The sequence below is a fragment of the Diplotaxodon limnothrissa genome, linkage group LG9, assembly GCF_057381915.1.
Source record: "Diplotaxodon limnothrissa isolate DT_005_m linkage group LG9, D_limnothrissa_male_GT1.1, whole genome shotgun sequence".
NCBI classification, from domain to species: Eukaryota; Metazoa; Chordata; class Actinopteri; order Cichliformes; family Cichlidae; genus Diplotaxodon; species Diplotaxodon limnothrissa.
The window spans coordinates 13,050,483-13,069,163 of NC_140604.1; the positions used below are offsets into that span (position 1 = coordinate 13,050,483).

The following is an 18,681-nucleotide window of genomic DNA, read 5'->3' on the forward strand; positions in this document are numbered from 1 at the left end:
CTTCTTCTCAAATCAACGTCTGGACTGCCGCAAAACAGCTGACCGTTGTCGACAGGATTCGAACCTGTGCGGGGAGACCCCAATGGATTTCTAGTCCATCGCCTTGACCGCTCGGCCACAACAACCACATTGGGCTGTGGAACTACATACTTGAAAGACATACGTCTTCCAAGTCCTACGCCACACATCTTTCAAGTAGGATGTGCACAACAACGGCCACGCTGGATTGTAAATGCGGTAGCTGCATGACTTTGGTGCGAAAGCTTGTGGTTTTGCAGTTCCGTGAGATTGGTGCAGCACAGCTGCGGTTGAAGCTAGCTGGCTGACATTAGCTTGCTTGTTTGCATGAACAGTAACACACACAGCTGATGATTTTGCCACCGCAAAGAGCTGATCAGTACATGGTTAGTAAAATGTTATCTTCATTCCAAACATTCAGCACAATATTTAAAGTGGGACTGGGTGTCTTTATGAAGAAGTAGCGTGTCCAATCACAGTTTCATGTAAGAAGGTATAGGTATGAAGTGATGAGAACTCAAAGCCTGTTTGAACAGTGTCTTTCCACAGCAAACGGTAGCAGCGAGGCCGATGAAGAATGCACCTGGCCTGACATTGTAAGCATTTGCAGAAAGAGCGGAGAACGTTTTTAGTGTAAAACAATACGCAGCCCACATGCTTGAACAGCACTGCGAGTGGCAACTGCGATGGCCGGGAATCGGACCCGGGTCAACTGCTTGGAAGGAAGCTATGCTCGCCACTATACCACCATCGCTGTGAAAGACTACAACATCACTGATTCATTGTCCGGCTTATACAGATTTTCAGGACAATTAACAAGGTGGGCATTGTGATTACTCGCTTGTCAGGTTCTAAACTGGTCAAAAGGTAGATCACTAAAAAGACTAGTGCTTTCATGCAACTGCACATTTAATCTCATCAGCAAAGCTTCTTTGCTACTCAAGTGTGGCCTCTCACGCATTTAAACTCTTGCGTGATTTTTAGCACCTTGAGAGTCGCAATGGTCACGCGAGTTCTTCAGGTCACAGCAGACAAGGTGAGAATAGGTGTGAATCTGTCTTGGGACGAATCTGGGACGAGGACGTCTTTGGCTCCTCTTTCAAGTTATTGGACTTTGGCAAAAAGGTTTTACGCTTAATTCAAAAATGAGAGCAAGTGTCTGTGTCCCAAATACAAAGTGGGAGCTGGTTCCACAGAGAGGGGCCTGAAAAGTGATGGCTCTGCCTTCCATTGCACTTTAAAATCCCCTCGGAAGCCAGCAGTCTGAGAGCAAAGCACTCTGTTGGGAGGATATGGCACTGTGAGATCTTGTAGACAAAATTGGTGGTGATTATTCAAGACCTTGTGTGTGAGGGCAAGTATTTGGATTTTTATTTGGGATTTAATTGGGAGCCAATGAAGAGAGAAGTCCATATGGGGGAAATCTACTCTGTCCTTCCAGTCCCTGACTGTGCTCTGGATGCAGCGTTTTGGAAAACAGTGTAAAGGCTTTTCAGGAAGCTTTTAGGACACTGTGAAAATACTGAATTTGAATAGTGGAGGCTAGAAGTAGTGAATGTATCCTTCCTCTCTATCATTAGATGGAGAGAGTGTACAAAGGCCGGCATAGTGGGTCTGTGGCCACTCTTGCTTGCGCTTTTGCGTGTCCGTCAGCCAGCTGTGGAGAAGAGCAAAGTTTTTACATGCAAAGAGCTGTAGTGAAAAGCAGTGTTCCAAACAATGAAATGTGTCCACTCCTTGTGCTTTTCATGCAGTAATGTTTGAAGCTATTTCTGCTGTTGTCCCATTCCCGGTGAAATCCGCTGTGCCTCCAATCCCGATCCCAGTCCTCTTGCAAAGCAATCAGCATTTGTCAGACGCATGAGTCATTGGCGGTACTCAGACTGGATCCTGGACGACTACACGGGGGCACGTGTGGGGTGGCTAAGAGACCAATTGAAGGATGCCATGTTTACTGAATATGTGCCTAATTTTGTCAGGACATAGCTGGGTCCATTGCTTCTGCGTGCTCTATTTTCACAAGCAAAGGCCTGGCTCTTTCTCAGGTGATCTCCATGCCTTCTTCTCAAATCAACGTCTGGACTGCCGCAAAACAGCTGACCGTTGTCGACAGGATTCGAACCTGTGCGGGGAGACCCCAATGGATTTCTAGTCCATCGCCTTGACCGCTCGGCCACAACAACCACATTGGTCTGTGGAACTACATACTTGAAAGACATACGTCTTCCAAGTCCTACGCCACACATCTTTCAAGTAGGATGTGCACAACAACGGCCACGCTGGATTGTAAATGCGGTAGCTGCATGACTTTGGTGCGAAAGCTTGTGGTTTTGCAGTTCCGTGAGATTGGTGCAGCACAGCTGCGGTTGAAGCTAGCTGGCTGACATTAGCTTGCTTGTTTGCATGAACAGTAACACACACAGCTGATGATTTTGCCACCGCAAAGAGCTGATCAGTACATGGTTAGTAAAATGTTATCTTCATTCCAAACATTCAGCACAATATTTAAAGTGGGACTGGGTGTCTTTATGAAGAAGTAGCGTGTCCAATCCCAGTTTCATGTAAGAAGGTATAGGTATGAAGTGATGAGAACTCAAAGCCTGTGTGAACAGTGTCTTTCCACAGCAAACGGTAGCAGCGAGGCCGATGAAGAATGCACCTGGCCTGACATTGTAAGCATTTGCAAAAAGAGCGGAGAACGTTTTTAGTGTAAAATAGTACGCAGCCCACATGCTTGAACAGCACTGCGAGTGGCAAATGCGATGGCCGGGAATCGAACCCGGGTCAACTGCTTGGAAGGCAGCTATGCTCGCCACTATACCACCATCGCTGTGAAAGACTGCAACATCACTGATTCATTGTCCGGCTTATACAGATTTTCAGGACAATTAACAAGGTGGGCATTGTGATTACTCGCTTGTCAGGTTCTAAACTGGTCAAAAGGTAGATCACTAAAAAGACTAGTGCTTTCATGCAACTGCACATTTAATCTCATCAGCAAAGCTTCTTTGCTACTCAAGTGTGGCCTCTCACGCATTTAAACTCTTGCGTGATTTTTAGCACCTTGAGAGTTGCAATGGTCACGCGAGTTCTTCAGGTCACAGCAGACAAGGTGAGAATAGGTGTGAATCTGTCTTGGGACGAATCTGGGACGAGGACGTCTTTGGCTCCTCTTTCAAGTTATTGGACTTTGGCAAAAAGGTTTTACGCTTAATTCAAAAATGAGAGCAAGTGTCTGTGTCCCGAATACAAAGTGGGAGCTGGTTCCACAGAGAGGGGCCTGAAAAGTGATGGCTCTGCCTTCCATTGCACTTTAAAATCCCCTCGGAAGCCAGCAGTCTGAGAGCAAAGCACTCTGTTGGGATGATATGGCACTGTGAGATCTTGTAGACAAAATTGGTGGTGATTATTCAAGACCTTGTGTGTGAGGGCAAGTATTTGGATTTTTATTTGGGATTTAATTGGGAGCCAATGAAGTGAGAAGTCCATATGGGGGAAATCTACTCTGTCCTTCCAGTCCCTGACTGTGCTCTGGATGCAGCGTTTTGGAAAACAGTGTAAAGGCTTTTCAGGAAGCTTTTAGGACACTGTGAAAATACTGAATTTGAATAGTGGAGGCTAGAAGTAGTGAATGTATCCTTCCTCTCTATCATTAGATGGAGAGAGTGTACAAAGGCCGGTATAGTGGGTCTGTGGCCACTCTTGCTTGCGCTTTTGCGTGTCTGTCAGCCAGCTGTGGAGAAGAGCAAAGTTTTTACATGCAAAGAGCTGTAGTGAAAAGCAGTGTTCCAAACAATGAAATGTGTCCACTCCTTGTGCTTTTCATGCAGTAATGTTTGAAGCTATTTCTGCTGTTGTCCCATTCCCGGTGAAATCCGCTGTGCCTCCAATCCCGATCCCAGTCCTCTCGCAAAGCAATCAGCATTTGTCAGACGCATGAGTCATTGGCGGTACTCAGACTGGATCCTGGACGACTACACGGGGGAACGTGTGGGGTGGCTAAGAGACCAATTGAAGGATGCCATGTTTACTGAATATGTGCCTAATTTTGTCAGGACATAGCTGGGTCCATTGCTTCTGCGTGCTCTATTTTCACAAGCAAAGGCCTGGCTCTTTCTCCTGGCACCTTCTCAGGTGATCTCCATGCCTTCTTCTCAAATCACCGTCTGGACTGCCGCAAAACAGCTGACCGTTGTCGACAGGATTCGAACCTGTGCGGGGAGACCCCAATGGATTTCTAGTTCATCGCCTTGACCGCTCGGCCACAACAACCACATTGGGCTGTGGAACTACATACTTGAAAGACATACGTCTTCCAAGTCCTACGCCACACATCTTTCAAGTAGGATGTGCACAACAACGGCCACGCTGGATTGTAAATGCGGTAGCTGCATGACTTTGGTGCGAAAGCTTGTGGTTTTGCAGTTCCGTGAGATTGGTGCAGCACAGCTGCGGTTGAAGCTAGCTGGCTGACATTAGCTTGCTTGTTTGCATGAACAGTAACACACACAGCTGATGATTTTGCCACCGCAAAGAGCTGATCAGTACATGGTTAGTAAAATGTTATCTTCATTCCAAACATTCAGCACAATATTTAAAGTGGGACTGGGTGTCTTTATGAAGAAGTAGCGTGTCCAATCACAGTTTCATGTAAGAAGGTATAGGTATGAAGTGATGAGAACTCAAAGCCTGTTTGAACAGTGTCTTTCCACAGCAAACGGTAGCAGCGAGGCCGATGAAGAATGCACCTGGCCTGACATTGTAAGCATTTGCAGAAAGAGCGGAGAACGTTTTTAGTGTAAAATAGTACGCAGGCCACATGCTTGAACAGCACTGCGAGTGGCAACTGCGATGGCCGGGAATCGAACCTGGGTCAACTGCTTGGAAGGCAGCTATGCTCGCCACTATACCACCATCGCTGTGAAAGACTGCAACATCACTGATTCATTGTCCGGCTTATACAGATTTACAGGACAATTAACAAGGTGGGCATTGTGATTACTCGCTTGTCAGGTTCTAAACTGGTCAAAAGGTAGATCACTAAAAAGACTAGTGCTTTCATGCAACTGCACATTTAATCTCATCAGCAAAGCTTCTTTGCTACTCAAGTGTGGCCTCTCACACATTTATACTCTTGCGTGATTTTTAGCACCTTGAGAGTCGCAATGGTCACGCGAGTTCTTCAGGTCACAGCAGACAAGGTGCGAATAGGTGTGAATCTGTCTTGGGACGAATCTGGGACGAGGACGTCTTTGGCTCCTCTTTCAAGTTATTGGACTTTGGCAAAAAGGTTTTACGCTTAATTCAAAAATGAGAGCAAGTGTCTGTGTCCCGAATACAAAGTGGGAGCTGGTTCCACAGAGAGGGGCCTGAAAAGTGATGGCTCTGCCTTCCATTGCACTTTAAAATCCCCTCGGAAGCCAGCAGTCTGAGAGCAAAGCACTCTGTTGGGATGATATGGCACTGTGAGATCTTGTAGACAAAATTGGTGGTGATTATTCAAGACCTTGTGTGTGAGGGCAAGTATTTGGATTTTTATTTGGGATTTAATTGGGAGCCAATGAAGAGAGAAGGTGTCCTCAGGGAAATTCATGTGAGAGGCAGGGGAGACCTGATTTTCTTGACAGAGAGGTGTGTAGGGTGATGCCTGTGTGTTTGGCAGTTGCAAACACACTGGCTGCTGGCGAGGCACGCTGCTGTCATCTGGCTTTGTCTGTGGCTGCTCATGTGGCTCTGTCAGAAATGAATGAGAAGAAGAAGATGGCTGTGACTCAGCTGGCCTCATACGCAAGTTGTTGGCTTGTTGAGCTTCTTCTTCATGTACAGATGCAGATTCTGCAACGCAAACAAAAATACATTGTCTTCTTTTTTTCAACACATTTTTGTTTCGTTTTCATCACATTTCTTATGTAAGATGCTGTGATACCAAGAAATCTTCTTTCACCTTTTCTAAGTCTGATTCTCTTCCTCTTCTTGCCCTGAAAACAAACACAGAGTTTTCATTAGCTGATACAAACTCTGTGCAGTGACTGTTTCATCATTCAGTGCAGTGATGCACACATGTAGGAACTTCATGTTGGCACTTTGGACATACATAGTTTTCTTTGGTCGACCAGGCTGGATGCTCTTTGGCATGATTCTGTCTTTCTGTTTCAGCCTGCTTGAAATATCTGGCTTTCTGGTCGTTTGAAAGCGACTTCCACTGTGGACAGAAGATCATAAGAACACACTGTGAGCACTGCTACTACACATAACTACAGGACAGCTGGGACACATGCAAAAACATGAGCAGACAACATTAACAGATGCATAAATGTATGCAGAGTTACACACTTACTCTCTGTCCCACCACTGCATTTACGGCTGCACTTCCAGGGATGTTGAGTTCAGCAATGACCTTTGGCCTCTGCTCTTTGAGATAGAGCATGAAGGCATTTGGCGGCTTCTTGACGTATGGCCCATCTTCATCCTGCTGGGCTGGGCACTTTCTTTTTCTTCAGGAATAAAACACAGAGTAAGAGCACATGTTAGCACTGTGTACAACTGTGAGGGAAGCAGTTCAAAAACACGAGACAAGCTGTAAAACTGAATGAAATCAGGCACCATTAATGGATCATTACAATAATTCCTGCAGACATCTGCAAACAAATGACAGATACTTGCAGATCAGTGAACCAAAGCAGCCGAGCAAACTTACTTTGGAGTGGAGGTGTTAGGTGGAGGAGCAGGAGTGACATACTCATACATCTGTACACCGTTCCTACACAGATGAAGGGAGACAGATATGAGATAACAGGAAGAAGTTATGAATATAGAGATGTTCAGCAGCTGTGTTCACTCCAGTGTTTGTGTGTTTTACGTACAGTACTCCAACAGGACGCAGGTTCTGGAGCATGCTATCGGGAATTCTGAGCACATTTGTCTTGAAACACACAAAACACACAACAGGTGATGCGATAAGCTGCAATACTATCATCTATCCACTAGGTGGAAGAAGAAGAAAAAAACCGACAATATACGTGTGCCGTGAGAAATGATAGATAGATAGATAGATAGATAGATAAAATTTGTTTCAAATATGCAAATATAATTGAAATAACAACAGAAAAAAACCAACTTAAAAATCATCAAGTAGGTGGTAGGCCTAAACTTATTTTCAGAATAATTACATCTAAGACTTTGTTTCATTGTAAGATTATAACACTGACGGCAATATAATTGTTTGTTGTTCAGCAGAACAGTGTCCAGTATGTTGGCTGTTATACTTTGTTGTGCTTGAAAATAAAAGTTGGGCTGATTTTAACATCATTACAAAAAGTGTTGTTAATTATTTCTAATCATATTCAGGTTACCACAAATAGTTTTTTCATTTAGTTGAACTTGTTTGTCAGTAGGTAAACAATTAAAATTGTACAGTCAGAAATATCAAGTTATTCTTAATACTGCAGACTTGCAATGTGTAAGTTGTCCTAACAGTCATCTTAAGTAAGCTTTACTTAGTTTTTTTGAGGCAACGAGTTTCCTCAATTTTTTTGAGTTCTGGGAACTAATTAGATTTTACAGTGTACCTACTTCTTTGTTCATTGTAAACAATTGTACTTTCTGTAAAGTGCTTTCAATAAAACAGAAAAGAAAAGTATGTTTCGTTTTGTTTTTTTTCTTCAAGATCTGTTCACATGTACTTAGCAAGAGTGAGTACACAGCGTTAAAAATGGTACTTAGTGTAGTGAGGAAGGCGAAAAGCAAAGAGAGCGTATGAAGGTAATATTGAAGTAGGCGCAGTTTTGAAGTGGTGAAAGGCAAAGGCATGAGTGCAAGCGTAATAAAAGGTAATAGGAGAGATGTAGAGCAGGCGGAGGACTTGGCTGGAGCAGGAAAAAGCGAGTGCACGTCTCCCCGCCCCCCAAGCGAGGGCCGTGGCACTGAGTTCCTACGAGCTGTGTTGTCGGTTGCAACCTTAGATCACACCATAGGGAAGGCAAGAAGCTGGAAAATCGCCTCTCTTTTCATCCTTTCCCCTCCTGGAAGGCAGCGAAAGCGAAAAAGAGCACCCATCGGAGGTAAACCCCCCCCCAAACGTACCAAATTGCTCTCATTGTACGCTTCCGAATTTTTGCGGGAGCCGCAATCGCGGGTCATCGCGCTTTTCCATTGACTTTACATGTAAACCTGACGCTCTGTTCGCGTCTATCGCGTTCAAGCTTTTTATAGAATAAATTGCATGACTGCAGTGAGAAATCAGTAACATCACGACAATGTCAGTAGGGAGTGGGGAGAGGGTTTTAGGAAAGATTCGAGTGCCCGGTCTTACAACTGCAGCACAGATCATAATAAAATTGCTATTTGCTTGGGTATTACTTTCATGAATGACATCCATATTAATAGGAATCAAATTCTGCATCTTCAAGTTAGGATTTTAAGGGGGATAAGGGGCAGGGACACCAACTGATGTGCAACCTCTACTAAAGCTTTAGCATAGGAGTAATACTAATGATTCTTGACGCCAGCGAGGCTGACAAAGTGGTGTAACAATTTGGGTTTTTTTTAAAGATAGAATTTCCTATTACTGACAGCATTTAGAAACTAGAGTTTGACTCCTGTGTGAGACCGTAATTTTCTTTACTCTTCTTTATTTATGTAACTTTTGTTTTCACTGGCAATTTAGTGTTAGGTTAGGACAAAAAACAAATTAGGAAGGTTAAAGACAGAACATTACTAGATTGTGGTTTTAATTAAAATGTAGCCTTTGACAATGCTGAACACATGAGAAGCTACTTTAAGGCATATCACCCAATTTGTAATGTTGCTAAACATTTCTTAAGGCAGACAAGTTATGCTGGCTGGGTCAGTGTCATTTTTGTTGTAATTGATGTCTGGTTTGTTCTGTTCCCTAGTGATGGGTAGGGATGGGTACCAGTATCCGGTGTTCTGACATAATCCTTGAAATAGTAATAACACAGTATCCTCAGCAAAGATGAATTAAACAAGTTTTATTTTAATGGAAGTTTACTTCAAGTCTTCAGATTTTTACTGTCTTTTATTTGATTACTTTAAAGTATATGATTACATTAGAGTAATTAAATAAAGACAGTTTTGATGGAGCTCCTGAGCCAGCCCAAGCTCTCTATGAAGACGAGGAAAAACTCCCCTGGGGGGGCCAGACTGACGGGAAGAAACCTCGGGAAAGCCCATTCAAAGAGAGATCCCCTTTCCTGGGATGGCTGGGGGGGGTTACAGGAATTCCAAAACACTGAAATTTAAAGTGGGCCAATTAAAAAAAATTATTTCCTGAAAAAAAGAAAGGTAATTCATACATCACACATAAATGATAACGTCTGAATTGTGTGTGTTTGTGTGTGTGTGTGATAGGCTTATCTCAGCCAAGTGTGATGCTGTAGCTCCTCCAGCGTCGGCCGCGTCTCCGGGACTTTGGTTAAACACGCGTCCAAGAAATCCCGGCAGTCTGGAAAGAAAGGAAAGAGAAAAAACATGAAGATGATAGTTCCAGTGGTCCAAGCCATCAGTCAGTCTTGAAGTGTAACGTTTTCTTACTTTTGGACAGATGTCTTTTGAATTTCAGGCGCTTTTTGAGGAAGCTCGTGGTGTTAAAGTCCCCGGCATGAAGCGCTTCGTACAGAACCACTCCCATTTGCCATACCGTGGTGGGTCCACACCTGTAGCAACTGCGCCCGTACCACTCGGGAGGGGAGTAAATTTCTGTACCTAATAAACAGACACAATTGCAATTTCTTCTAAAACAAAAGGCGAAAATTGTGACATCTGTGAAGAGCAAGAGCAGAATATGTTACCATAGAAGACGCGGTACTGCGACTGCTCCTTAACAAAGCAGCTCAGTCCAAAGTCGATGATACGAACACGCGGTACATCTGAGCCGGTCTCAATTAGAATGTTCTCACTCTTGATGTCCCGGTGAAAGATGTGTTTATCCTCCAGGTGCTTCGCAGCATCAACCAGCTGCTTCAGAATGACCTGGAAATAGAGCAGGGCGATATGACCAAAAATATTTATCACGATATACATTTGAAAAGTTGCGATAACGATATAACTGACGATATAACTGACACTAGACAAAATACTTTACAACTCCACAACTTTATTAGTGCAAAAAACCCCATAAATGTATTTTCACTTAAACAAGCAGCTGTTTTTTTATGTGCATTAAAGTTATATAAAAATGTAACAGTGCAAATGCAAATTCCTTGCTGACAGTTTAACCAAAAGGCATTTCCAGTGGAAATTGGCCGACATATCCTCAGCATAACCATGTAAAATATCCACAAAGCTTAAAAAGAGGTTATACACACACAATACGGTAATATCACGTTGAGGTGCAGTACGTATCACTCCGCGAGGCGCCTGCCTACGATAGCCGTAATGCTCCGACAATTCATCGAGCGGTGCGGCTTTGTAGCTTAGCAAAGTCGCCGTGTACATAAAATCGTTTTGAGGTCAGTAAACACAACCAGAATTCATACATAAGGCACACGGGATTATAAGGGGCACTGTCGAGTTTCAGAAAAATCAAAGGATTGATTTTAAGTGTGCCGTATTTTCCAAACAACACGGTAATAACGGCGGCCCGCTAGCATGCGCTACCAAAAATCGTGCTTTGTTGTGTATCTGACGGACGAAAGCTAAACCAGTTCCACACCACTAAAGTTGCAGCATTTTTACAAACCACTTCTGGTTCATCCGTTTCATTCAACGATCCACTTTTGCTCTTCTCTTTCTGCGTCACCGCCATCTGCGTATGTAAACATAGGCACTGCGCATGCGCGTTTTACCTATTCTAGCGCGATATTTCATTTTCCTATCGTTGCCCAAAATTACACCGGTATTACCGTGAATGGTATGATATAGCCCAGCCCTACCTGGAAACGATGAAAAAGACAATAATCAATCAATGGGTTAATGTTTCTCTAATACTCTGTGCTTTGATTGAATGATGTACAGTCTAAGACTCTTCTAAGGCAAGTCAACTTGCCTTGGCCTTGTCCTCTGGCAAAAATCCTCCATTTTCTTCTATGTATTTATCCAGGTCCACAGCGGGGACAGGTCTCTCCATCACCAGGATCAGCTCTCTGCCAAAGTCAAACCACTCCAACAGAGACACTGGGGCTGATGTTTCCACTGATCCATCTGCTTCAGCTGCAAGCTTCAGCATGATGGCAACTTCCACTGACACATTCTTCCCGTTATCATCCTGAAATATTTCAACAAAGTGGATGATGAGGCACAGACGTTCCACAGGTGAACGCTGCATGCAATCCACTAATGTAAAAACAATTCAAGTCTTGCACATTTACCTTCACTTTGCAGTACACTTTCCCCTTTGGGATGTGTTTGATGGCCACCTAAAAGACACAGGGCATTGATGAGCATTTCCTCAGTATGACATCATTAAAGGTGTAAAACAGCATACATCTCAGCTTACGATATTATCCCTTATCTGCATTACTGCCTGTCTTACTACCACCATCTGAACACTTACTGGTAAATGATCCTTTATGCGGTAGCCAGCAAACACTGCTCCGCATCCTCCTTCTCCAAGCCGGTGCTCCTCCACGTATCTCGCTTGGAAGTCACCTAAACAGACAAACACAAATTGGGTTTTACTACAGCTGTCACACAAATTACTCTCTGCTGTACCCTAAATGTTCATTTTGCTCTTCACCTGAATATAAAAGCTAAGCTGCTTGCTACTTACGTTTCTGTTCAGCCACTGACTTTTTGGCAACGGTTTTGGTTTTGTCCTGGTCCACGTTCTTTTTCTTAGGTGGGTCCCTGGTGTCTCCCGCAGCTTTCCTTTTGCCAGCCTTTTTGTTTTTACTGCAGCTCTCTGAAATCTCTATGCTGCAGTCTGCAGATGTGGAAAACACCAAAAGCACGTCAGCTTATTAGATAATAGACACAAATATCTCCCAAACACTAATATCTTCAAACTAGCAACCAGATGTACACTTAATCTACCCCTCACTCAACTAATTAGCCTACCTTTACCAGTGTCCAACCAGGAAGATGCCTGCCCCTTGTCACCGCTCACATGCTCAAGAAGTTTACGCTTTTTTGCTGTATTGGTTGTCCCCGCTTCATCTTGTTGGACCTTTCGCTTAACTCCCCCGACCACATGAGCATCTGAGCTGGTGGAAGGACCAGCCTGCTCAGTGACCCTCCTTCTTTTTATGGGGGTCGTTTTTTCAGGACTGGCCTTTCTTTTAGCCATCCTGCTCTTACAATCTATAAACAACAACAACAACAACACATTAGTGAAAAAGAGCGCTCGACATCAGGACTAGAAGGATTTTGATGTCATTGAATTTTAAATTAGTATTGCTTACAATATAATAACAAGTTTATCCTTTTGATAAAAAAACACACCAACACGAGTCCATACTAGGTCTACTAAGTCTAGATACTGATGACACTTGTTGCTCTGTTTTCACTGCTCAGTCCAAGAATAAACTTGTCACATTATTTTACCAAAAGACAAAGTGCCCCAGTAACCTTTCTTTGATTAGACATGTTGCACTCAGGTTAGTTTCAATCAAAACCAGGATTTAAATCCTCTAAAAATGAATCATTTTATACACAGAGCCTCAACATTGTTAGAAATGTACATTCTGTTATTTAGGGGATTTTATTTTTTACTTACTTTGATCTCCTGGATCTTTCTTATCTGCCTCAGTCGTAACTTTTCTTGTTTCCTTTTTCATCTTAATTTTTTGAGAACTTTTAAAATAAAAAATGTCACCTTAATGAGTGAATAGTCCTTCAAATATCTGGATGCTTGACTTTTCTAACTAAGCTGTATAAGTCAGTTCTGTAAGTGAGCTTTAAAAGTAAACTCCGGAGTCTATGGCAACACAACATTAGAACCTTGCCTTTTAGTGACATCACTAAAAGGCAGTGTCCCAAGTAGTTTAAAGAAAAACACTCTGGCATTTCATATAATTCAGTAATTTCACATTAAACTTTCTTTCATTATCCTTTCATTATTTGTTTAAAGACTTGATGTGTGGATGCTACTATGAAGACTTCTAGTTGAGCAAACACTAATAAACACTGACTAGTTTATCTGAGATAAAAATATAACACTTTTTTATTAAGTCAGTGTTAACTCTGTTTTTTTCTGTTAGGATCATTCAATAGTACAAAGCGAGGGTAGGTCCACGCAGCAGGAAGTGATCATCAATTTCTATCACTTTGTCAAAGGCTGAGCGTAGGGTGTCACCAGTGGAAAATCTTCTGTGGGGCGAATCATCGGAATCGGCGTCGGACAACCCTGCATCACCGCTGAGCGCCACGCAGACACTACACACTACTTAATATCGTGATCAGAACCCCACATACTGCCTCAAAAGTTTATTAAATCCCTGCCAACGTGTTCCTAAAATTAGAGGACGCCACAGGTACAAACTGACTGCAGCCTTTATTCCATGTGTTTTGTCTGTGAATGCCCCCATGTACACATGTAACCTCCACCCACTGCAACACCAATAATGTCCCGGGGCAAAGCGGGTTTGGTGAACCAGGAGCTGTGTGCAGCCCGTGTCCACCAAAGCCTGGTGTATACCCCCTTGACACCTTATTAGAGTGCTGTACCTCCATGACTGCCTGGCATGCTCTGCTCCTTCTGCCCTGGCAACCAGATGATCCTCAGCCAGGGTGGCTTGCTGGTCAATGGCAGGGGACCCCTCGGGTGGGCCACTTTGTCCAGCAAACCAATGACTGTAGAAAACATGGATGATCTAACAGTTCTCCAAAAGTACATAAAGTACTTACCTAAAAAGCAGTTAATGTCATGTTGCATTTATTTATTGTTATTACATTGTTTTACAGCAGCTAATTAAAAACCATCATCTTAACTACATGTTTTGTTTTTTTGTTCTGTGTTGTTGTTGTTGTTGTTGTTGTTTTTGCAGTTGTCCTGTAGGAGATGGTGTAGCACAGAGACTGAACTAGTGGCTAGCTAACATAAGAAGGATGTACTTGAAATGTACTGTACTTGAAACTTGCATCTCACCTTTGCAGCGTTCACTTTGAAGAGAATGTCTTTACCAAGGACTCACAGGTTAAGTAACTTTACAATTTTCATATTACAATATATAATTTTAGTGGAATACAAACAGCTGATCGGATCGGCAAAGCGTGTTTCTGGAATATTATGTTTTTGTTCCTGCAAGCGCTTTTTATGCAATTTTTGCAAAGCTATATGTGGAAGGAAACCGTGACCTAGGACAAGCTGATGGCATAAGATGTAAGTACAACTCCTCTGGTTTCATATGCAAAAAAAAATTATTGCGCGAGCTTATGCGGTTCCCGGTTCTACAGGGATTTAAAAATAGTTACGCAAAACAGAGCGTGCCTGCTCTGACCGGCTTTAAAGGGTTAAACATGTAACAATCGAATTGCATCTTTCCATTGCCAGCCATCTCATTTTGTACAAATCCAGCCAACTCTTCCAAGTTTGTGTATTTTTTAAACCCTTACAAGAATTGAAATGTGTCCCAAATATCTGTATCCCATCAGAGGCTAGTTTCCTAAAGGAGAGGTAGTAGCTGCTCCACCATAGGACCAGTAGGACCTCCAGCACACAATGAACACTTAATTAACATTAACACATTTATTAAAACACAATTTTAAACAATAACCCTTTTCTTTTAGTGTGTTTCAATTTGTTCCTACCGCTCCATTGGAATGGTGTACTATCCAGTAACAGCATCCAGCTGGCAGAAGCATACACCTGCAGCAATCTACCAGGCAGGATAGCGCAGCGGAGTCATCAGATGAGGATGATCATGAAGTGGCTCATCCAGCAGGAACAGGATACCAAAAGGGGAGGGAAAAAACACAGAAAGCATAGTCATACTAACTCAGCGTCACTAACAGCTCATCTAGCAGTCTTAACATCATAAAGATACAGGCTGGTCCATATAAAAAATATTAACAGAAAAAAAATAAATGCTGTTAACCCAATTTTCTTAGGCAAAAACACATAATCTTGATATTTGACCTTGTATCAGCCGCCATATTGGAAAGGTAGCCAGGTTTCCTTAGCTGCTAGCTTGCTAACAGTCTGCTATCCAGCCCGGTAATAACTTCATTCACATATTTTACAACATTTAGCTTTCTTCCTTAACAAAAACATGGCAGTTGTGGATTTGAATCTCGCTGCAGCATAATAAGACCCAGAACATTCAATTTGAACATGTGCTGCAAGCTAACTCCCCAGAGGAGTTCATGCAATGGCCAATGCCTGTCGGATTCGGCTCATGACTTCTCTGTCTAACAACACATTAAAACATCAGTTTCAAGTACAAATGTTTCATAAACGTATCTACAGCGACTCATATTAAATGTACCCAAGTTTCCAGCTGGCATTGGGCACAAGAACAACACTCCTCATCAGATCAAGGGAGGAAAAGAAAATTCTAGAGCTGGGCTGGGTGGCTGCTATGCTCACGGCATTGTGACACGTTCAATGACTGCCAAATAATCAGAAATCTCACACTTAATTAATGACTATCAATTGAAGCATATTTACTATACCTCAAAAAAGTATGAGTGTACCAATTTTAATTGCCCATTGCAAATATGGTAAGTCATGAGGGTGCTAACCATGCTCTATGACTCTATGACTGTATGACTGACAGTTTTGCTATGCACCAAAATGTCAGTTATGTTTAATGCTATAAATAAAAATAACTTTACTTATATTTTAAGATAGGTATGTTAAGATGTTTAAATGTTAAAGAATGAATATTAGCTGTTGTAATTAGTATATTTTAATGAGTCGGTTTTTTGCACTGCAGGAGTCACTTGGCTGAGTGACAAAAAGGTTCTTCCCACTGAAAACGCTATGTCCAGATGAACAAAATCCACTTTTGGGGATGTACTTACCTGGATGATTGAGCATGTATCAAGACAATGAGTCATTTACTTTAGTAAAACTGTGTAATGCAACAAGAGAAGAAAAAATATCCGAACTATAGCACTGACTTTTAAATAGCCATCAAGCCCAATAAACAGTTTCTTTTGTTAAAAGAGGGGCCTAATGTCCTCCACAGTTATGTGAGATGATAAAGCCATACAGAAAATGATTACTTCAAGATATAGCTGCTAAAAGTCGTTCTACTACCGAATTATGTGTATGTATCCTCTCTTGATTTATTTCCAAAGTGTACTCACTTGATTTGGATTACTGAATGGAACCTAATCATTTTATTAATCTATACACACAGAAATAGCCACACAAACTAAATTAGTTGGTCAAATTTTATTCAGACACTTGGTGAAATAATCACACAATGTAGTCCTTCTAATGACAGCAACATAATCTTGTTAGCAGGTGGTGGGATTGTCACATGCAGTGAGCTAGCATGATTTACTTAAAGCTGATGTGATTCCCAGATTGGATGAACTATTTGCATTTTCCTCATCATTATTTTTATTTTTGTTTTCTGATTGCTGATTGGTAGTGGTTGCCAGAATTATGCTTTCGCTTAAAATACAGTGTTAGCTACTAGTGCCTCAATTTCTTGGTTGTCTAAGAAATTCATCCTATCAGAGCCTTCAAAAACAAAAAATAAAAACAAAAAATATGTTTTACAAAACATAATTCCAATTAAAATAGCTGGGTAAAATGCCACATTTTTTATGTCATGGTACAGTTAGTGCGATTCTTGATTCTTATGGGGTGTGTTCTGAGCCCCCTGCTGTACTCTTTGTACACATATGACTGTGTGGCCACTACCAGCTCCACCACCATCATCAAGTTTGCTGACGACACCGTCGTGGTGGGCCTGATCTCTGATAACAACAAGACGGCCTACGTGAAGGAGATTAGGAATCTGGAGAACTGGTGCCAGAGGAACAACCTCCTTCTAAACGTCAGTAAGACAAAGGAGCTGATAGTGGACTTCAGCACTAAGCAGGAGAGGAACTACCAGACCCCCGTCATCAACGAGTGCCCAGTGGAGAGAGTGGACAGCTTCAAATACCTCGGAGTTCACATCACGCAGGACCTGTCATGGTCCTGTCACATCAACACCGTGGTGAAAAAGGCCCGACAGCGTCTCTACCACCTCAGACGCTTGAGAGACTTCCAACTGCCCTCCAAGGTGCTCAGGAACTTTTACTCGTGCACCATAGAGAGCATCCTGGCGGGAAACATCTTAACCTGGTTCGGGAACAGCACCATGCAGGACAGACGAGCTCTACAGAGGGTTGTGCGGTCAGCTGAGCGCACCATCCGCTCCGAGCTCCCTGACCTGCACTCAATCTACAGCAGGCGGTGCTGGACCAAGGCCAGGAAGATCGTGAAGGACCTCAGCCATCCCAACAACAGACTGTTCTCTCTGCTGAGGTCAGGAAAGCGATTCCGCTCCCTGAAGACCAACACAGAGAGACTGAGGAGGAGCTTCTTCCCGCAGGCGATACGGTCTCTCAATCACACCACCACACAGTACTGACCCACACATACAGTTCTTACACACACACTGGACTTTCTGGACATTGTTTTTGCACAACACTGGTCACTATATTCTTCATTTCCAGTTAATACTTGTACAGCTGCTGTTATTGTGTATATATTTATTTATATTTAGATTTCTTCATACATTCTTATATAGTTCTATATTGTGTATTGTGTATTTTGTTGTACAGTTATTTTATTTTCAACTTTAATTTATATATTTTATCTTATTCTTCCCAGTTAAATTTACCCTTCATTCTAATTTGTGTTGTACAGTTATTTCATTTTTAACCTTAATTTATATTTTATTCCTTATTAGTTAAATTTACCCTTTTTAATTTTTCATATTTATTTCCTATCTTATTCATAGCCTTTTCCTTTTTTTGTTTTCTTTAGGTCACGAGCAGTTGTCCAAGCATTTCACTACATATCGTACTGTGTATGACTGTGTACGTGACAAATAAAATTTGAATTTGAATTTGAATTATGATAAAATGTAATTTAATTTTATTCCCACAAATTTCTTTTTTCTTTTTATGAGAGCTCACACTGTCACGATCTGGTACAGGGATTCAAACGCAGAGCGGTAAGGTATCTCCAAGGTGTAGTTTATTTACAGTGCCAGTGCAATATATGTACAGTGAAGGGATCCAAAACTCCGGGGGAATCACAGGGTAACTCGCTCACGTCTTCTTCGCTCACACTCACACACGTTCCCGCAGCAGGGAGGTTGCAGGTCCGGGGGGGGAAGATCTGAGGCAGACGAGAAGGCAGGTCACCAACTAATCACAAATCACGAATATGAAGCACAAGAGCTGTGAGAACACTAACGTTAGGGGTACAATCATCCAGCGACGAGAGGATCTGTGTTCCAGCCTCAAATAGTGCTCCCGGTGATGATGGGTGAGTGTTGTCAGGTGTGTGTGTGGGCCAAGGGCGGGAGCCCACAGTGAGCTCCGCCCAGGCAGAGAGGGAGAGAACAGAAATAGCAATTGTAGCCTTGTGGGGCCGACCGGGCAGGCACGGAGACCATGACACACACACTTAAAGGATATCCCAAAGTCACACATTTTACAATAGCAACCTCATTTTATAAATGCAATACACTACAAAACAAGGGGAATAAAAGCAAAACATTAATAATATGCTTTAGTGGAATTACTACAGTA

The 18,681-nt window shown here is 42.5% G+C and overlaps 2 protein-coding genes and 5 non-coding genes across 9 annotated transcripts; all 7 read right to left on the reverse strand.

The window, feature by feature from the left end:
• Positions 1-43: 43 nt before the first annotated feature.
• trnas-aga (transfer RNA serine (anticodon AGA)) lies at positions 44-125 on the reverse strand. The gene has a single exon. It is a non-coding gene; the product is annotated as a tRNA-Ser (tRNA).
• A 1,994-nt stretch (positions 126-2,119) lies between these two features.
• trnas-aga (transfer RNA serine (anticodon AGA)) lies at positions 2,120-2,201 on the reverse strand. The gene has a single exon. It is a non-coding gene; the product is annotated as a tRNA-Ser (tRNA).
• Positions 2,202-2,776: 575 nt separating this feature from the next.
• On the reverse strand, positions 2,777-2,848 carry trnag-ucc (transfer RNA glycine (anticodon UCC)). The gene has a single exon. It is a non-coding gene; the product is annotated as a tRNA-Gly (tRNA).
• Positions 2,849-4,208: 1,360 nt separating this feature from the next.
• trnas-aga (transfer RNA serine (anticodon AGA)) lies at positions 4,209-4,290 on the reverse strand. Its single transcript has one exon. It is a non-coding gene; the product is annotated as a tRNA-Ser (tRNA).
• A 575-nt stretch (positions 4,291-4,865) lies between these two features.
• Positions 4,866-4,937, reverse strand: trnag-ucc (transfer RNA glycine (anticodon UCC)). The gene has a single exon. It is a non-coding gene; the product is annotated as a tRNA-Gly (tRNA).
• Positions 4,938-5,205: 268 nt separating this feature from the next.
• LOC146625272 (protein pop-1-like) lies at positions 5,206-6,913 on the reverse strand. Its single transcript, XM_085362145.1, has 7 exons — positions 6,882-6,913; positions 6,716-6,778; positions 6,356-6,512; positions 6,113-6,220; positions 5,963-5,996; positions 5,693-5,853; positions 5,206-5,295 (listed from the first exon to the last, which is right to left on the reverse strand). Exons 1-7 carry the CDS (start codon positions 6,911-6,913, stop codon positions 5,206-5,208), a joined length of 645 nt encoding a protein of 214 aa, XP_085218271.1.
• Positions 6,914-9,389: 2,476 nt separating this feature from the next.
• LOC146625273 (serine/threonine-protein kinase pim-1-like) lies at positions 9,390-14,761 on the reverse strand. Of its 3 annotated transcripts, XM_085361980.1 has the most exons (10): positions 14,725-14,761; positions 13,642-13,767; positions 12,034-12,276; positions 11,747-11,899; positions 11,531-11,625; positions 11,346-11,393; positions 11,024-11,242; positions 9,828-10,008; positions 9,571-9,741; positions 9,390-9,481 (listed from the first exon to the last, which is right to left on the reverse strand). In XM_085361980.1, the coding sequence occupies exons 1-10, from the start codon at positions 14,759-14,761 to the stop codon at positions 9,390-9,392; spliced, it is 1,365 nt and encodes a 454-aa protein (XP_085218106.1). The 3 variants fall into 3 exon arrangements, with proteins under 3 accessions (XP_085218106.1, XP_085218109.1, XP_085218108.1); XM_085361983.1 differs by lacking the exon at positions 13,642-13,767; XM_085361982.1 differs by lacking the exons at positions 13,642-13,767; positions 14,725-14,761 and adding an exon at positions 12,692-12,752.
• Between the last annotated feature and the right edge of the window lie 3,920 nt (positions 14,762-18,681).

Excerpts from the sequence above, each read along its gene's own strand:
- LOC146625272 (XM_085362145.1), bottom strand. The coding sequence starts at position 6,913 with ATGCTCCAGAACCTGCGTCCTGTTGGAGTACT. Across the intron at positions 6,779-6,881 it reads CTGCGTCCTGTTGGAGTACT|GAACGGTGTACAGATGTATG; the intron begins GTACGTAAAACA and ends TCATCTGTGTAG. Across the intron at positions 6,221-6,355 it reads ATGCAGTGGTGGGACAGAGA|TGGAAGTCGCTTTCAAACGA; the intron begins GTAAGTGTGTAA and ends TTCTGTCCACAG.
- LOC146625273 (XM_085361980.1), bottom strand. The coding sequence starts at position 14,761 with ATGCTGTTACTGGATAGTACACCATTCCAATGGAGCG. Across the intron at positions 12,277-13,641 it reads CATGCCAGGCAGTCATGGAG|ATTGTAAGAGCAGGATGGCT; the intron begins GTACAGCACTCT and ends TGTTGTTTATAG. Across the intron at positions 11,626-11,746 it reads GTCAGTGGCTGAACAGAAAC|GTGACTTCCAAGCGAGATAC; the intron begins GTAAGTAGCAAG and ends TTGTCTGTTTAG.